Raw genomic sequence first — 3573 nt, 5'->3', positions numbered from 1 at the left:
GCATGTAACTTCTTTTCCCCGTTGTTTTAGAATCAGATCAGTCATATAATGGCATCATGCTATTGCCCCGTGGGTTGTGTGTTACTTAGCCTTAGCACATGAACACTGTCTGCTTGTGTGATTGTAATACCTTAATGTCTCAAGCTTGCAGGAAGGGCTTTTAAGACCAACACATAGCAGTTCCACTCCTGAATCCTGGAGGTCATTCAAACTTAAATCTAAATGTTTCAGGCTTGTAGTGGTGGACTGAAGTGCTTGGGCCAGTGCTGCACAACTTTTCCTGGTAAGTTCACAGGCCATCAACCTAAAAAAAGGGCCTCACTTTAAAATTGTAGACTTGACGAAACAAGGTATTTGATAGGTTAAAAAGTAGTGCTTATTTTTAGTGCAAAAAAAACTTTCATATTTTCATATTTAATACTACATTGACATGGTCTGCCCAACTCAACATGCAATTCTACAACTACAGTGATATCTATTATCTATTATATATTTGCATCAAAAACTAAACTCAGTCCCACAGAAATTGATGATGGATTGTCACAGAACAACACTTTATTTATAGTTACATTAAATGATTAAAAATGTGAAATAAATGCATAAATATGCAAACAAGCAACAAAAGTAAATATATATATATATATATATATATATATATATATAAGTTTAAAAAATCTAAAAAATTACTTATTATAAAATAATTCTTAGGCCTACTGGAAAAAAAATGTGTTATATATTTACGAACCAACTTATTACATAAAACCTACCTTAGTATTTCCAGTTTACAGCTCGAATCTGTTAGCACATCAGAAAGCATTTTCACACCTGTGTCATGAGGCTTGTTGTGTGTCAAATCAAGTTCAATTAAGTGAGCTGGGTTTGATCTCAAAGCCAAGGCCAAAGTAGCACAGCCATTTTCACCAATGCTGCAATTGAAAAGTCTTCAACCACACAACAGAAAAAAATTACAAATTAAATATACTACTTGTTTCTTCTACATAACAATTTGATTCACTGGAGAGTTTCCTGTTTCTTAATGACTCTTCTAAGAAAAAGAAAAGAATAACCTCAAAGTTTTCTAGAGTTTTAACAGAGATCTTAAGTCTATTAAAACATATGTTGGACTAAAGGCTTTTTTACTCTGGCCAGGCTTTGTTCCAAGAAAGCACAACAATTGTTTTTACAAAATATACATTTATATGAACAAATTTTGCAGTTTCGAATGCAATAGATACTTGGAATTTGGATACTTTTGCCACTGTACATGTTTTTCAACAATCCGTATCGTGGGATCACAGTCTACTTCCTACCTCAGAGTCTCTAGTTTACACTGAGGATTCCCCAGTCCAGCAGCAAGTTGTTTTATTCCAGAATCCTGAAGATTGTTGGAAGTCAAATCCAGTTCTCTCAGACCTGAGACACTTGAACTAAGTACAGTGGACAGGCCCGAACAACCTTTATCTGTCACATTACAACACCTCAAACTAAAGGAAAAAAAAGAAAGGAGGTTAAGTAGGTATTTCTTGGAATTAGCTGATGCATTCACATTTGTGTTTGCATTCTTGGGTAGAGTAGATTTCTGGCATAAGGAAACCAGTGACATACATACATAACAGATCGGGATGCCCTGATGACTGGCAGCAATCTCAACAGTCCCTCATTTGAGGTCATGCTCGGATAAATTAACTTTGACAAGTCAAACACATCCAGTTGTTCAGCAGATGTCAGCAGTATGTAAGCCAATGCAGAAAAGCGTGAAGGAGACAGCTTTCCACCAGTAAAACCATGTGAATTGATGAAGTCCTGCACTTCCTCAACCAGAGAGTCATCTTTCAGCTCACTTAGGCAATGAAAAAGACTTATTGCCTTCTCTGCTGAAGAGTGGTCTCTGATTTTTTCCTTGATGTACTGAATTGTTTTCATGCTGCTTTCAGTATCACTCCGCACCTCAGTCAAGAGTCCCTGAAGAAGTGTCTGGTTGGACTCAAGGGACAATCCCAACAAGAAGCGAAGGAAAAGGTCTAAATGTCCACTGTTGCTTGCTAAAGCATTATCCACAGCACATTTCAGAAATTCATGCATTGATGTCTTTTTGAAAGTACTTACGATTTTAGCATTTGTTGTCTGACTGAGGACATTTCGTTTATGGTTGACAAACACGAGAAATGCATACAATGCAGCCAAAAACTCTTGTATACTTGCATGTATGAAGCTAAAGACCCTCTGCTGAAGCAGTCCTGCCTCTTCTCTGAAGATTTGGGTACAAACTCCTGAATACACCGATGCAACATTGAGTTCAATGCCACATTCCTTCAAATCTTCTTCATAGAACAATAAATTACCCATTTCAAGCTGTTCAAAGGCCAGTTTTCCAAGCAACAATATGGTCTGGTTATCCCAGTTCAAACCGGCTTCGGAATTCTTATCATATTTGTGACTCCCTTGCTTGATCTGGAACATCAGGAAGTGTGCGTACATTTGCGTGAGGGTCTTGGGAATTTCACCCCCCTCAGATTCACGAAACATTCCTTCAAGAACTGTAGCTGATATCCAACAAAACACTGGGATGTGGCACATGATGTGAAGGACCTTTGAAGACTTCAAGTGTGAGGTTATCCTGGATAACAAGTCTGGATCACTTATTTTTTTCTTGAAGTATTCTTCCTTGTGGGAGTCACTGAAACCTCGTACCTCGGTTACACGGTCAATGAAGTCAGGTGGTATTTGACCTGCGGCAGCTGGTCGTGAGGTTATCCAGACTAAAGCAGAAGGAAGCAAGTTCTTGCAGATGAGGTTTGTCAGTAGGACACCGACTGAGACAAATTCTGTCACACTAGAGCAGCTCCTGCTGTTTTGGAAATCCAGAGGAAACCGACATTCATCAAGTCCATCAAAGATGAAGACTACCTTGTGTTTGTCAGAGCGTAACACCTCTGGATCTATTTTTAGATTGAAGAAGCACTCGAGAATGTTTATCAGACTAATTTTCTTTTCTTTAAATGCATTAATTTCTCGAAAAGGGAGTGGAAATATCATGTGGATGTCCTGATTGGCTCGGTCCTCAACCCAGTCCAGAGTAAACTTTTGCACAGACACTGTTTTCCCAATGCCAGCGATTCCTTTGGTTAACACAGATCGGATTTGTTTAGCAGATCCGGGAGAAGTTTTAAAGATATCATTAGCCCTGATTGGTGTGTCCCACGTGGTTGGATGTTTAGATGCTGTCTCGATCTGTCTGATTTCATGTTCACCGGTGTGCTCACTGCTTCCACTATCAGTGATGTAGAGCTCCGTATAGATGTTGTTAAGCAGAGAGGGGCTGCTGTGCTGATCATTCCCCTCAAATATACTCTGGTACCTGTTCCTCAACATTGTCCTATACTGTCGTGTCCCGATCTCATCCTCTGTGAAGTTTGACATAAGAGGTAGTTAGAATGAAAAATGATTGGATCATGCTAAATATATATTTTATATATAAATTTATATGACACTGTTGAAATTAATACCATTTAGAACATTTAACCTTGATTGCTTTTGCTGAATTCTGAAAGACAAAATACATGTGAATGCAAA

General features: G+C 38.3%; 1 protein-coding gene across 1 annotated transcript in view; it reads right to left on the bottom strand.

The window, feature by feature from the left end:
- Window positions 1-3372, bottom strand: part of LOC141301483 (protein NLRC3-like) — an 8807-nt gene extending 5435 nt beyond the window's left edge. Inside the window, exons 1-3 of the mRNA XM_073831683.1 lie at window positions 1610-3372; window positions 1311-1484; window positions 768-941 (exon numbers count right to left, since the gene is read on the bottom strand). Of these exons, the coding sequence (XP_073687784.1) occupies window positions 768-941; window positions 1311-1484; window positions 1610-3372 (2111 nt within the window). The remainder of the gene's footprint in view (window positions 1-767; window positions 942-1310; window positions 1485-1609) is intronic.
- Between the last annotated feature and the right edge of the window lie 201 nt (window positions 3373-3573).

The sequence above is a fragment of the Garra rufa genome, chromosome 25 (genome assembly GCF_049309525.1).
Source record: "Garra rufa chromosome 25, GarRuf1.0, whole genome shotgun sequence".
Lineage (NCBI taxonomy): Eukaryota > Metazoa > Chordata > Actinopteri > Cypriniformes > Cyprinidae > Garra > Garra rufa.
This window is presented reverse-complemented; position numbering and strand designations above follow the sequence as displayed.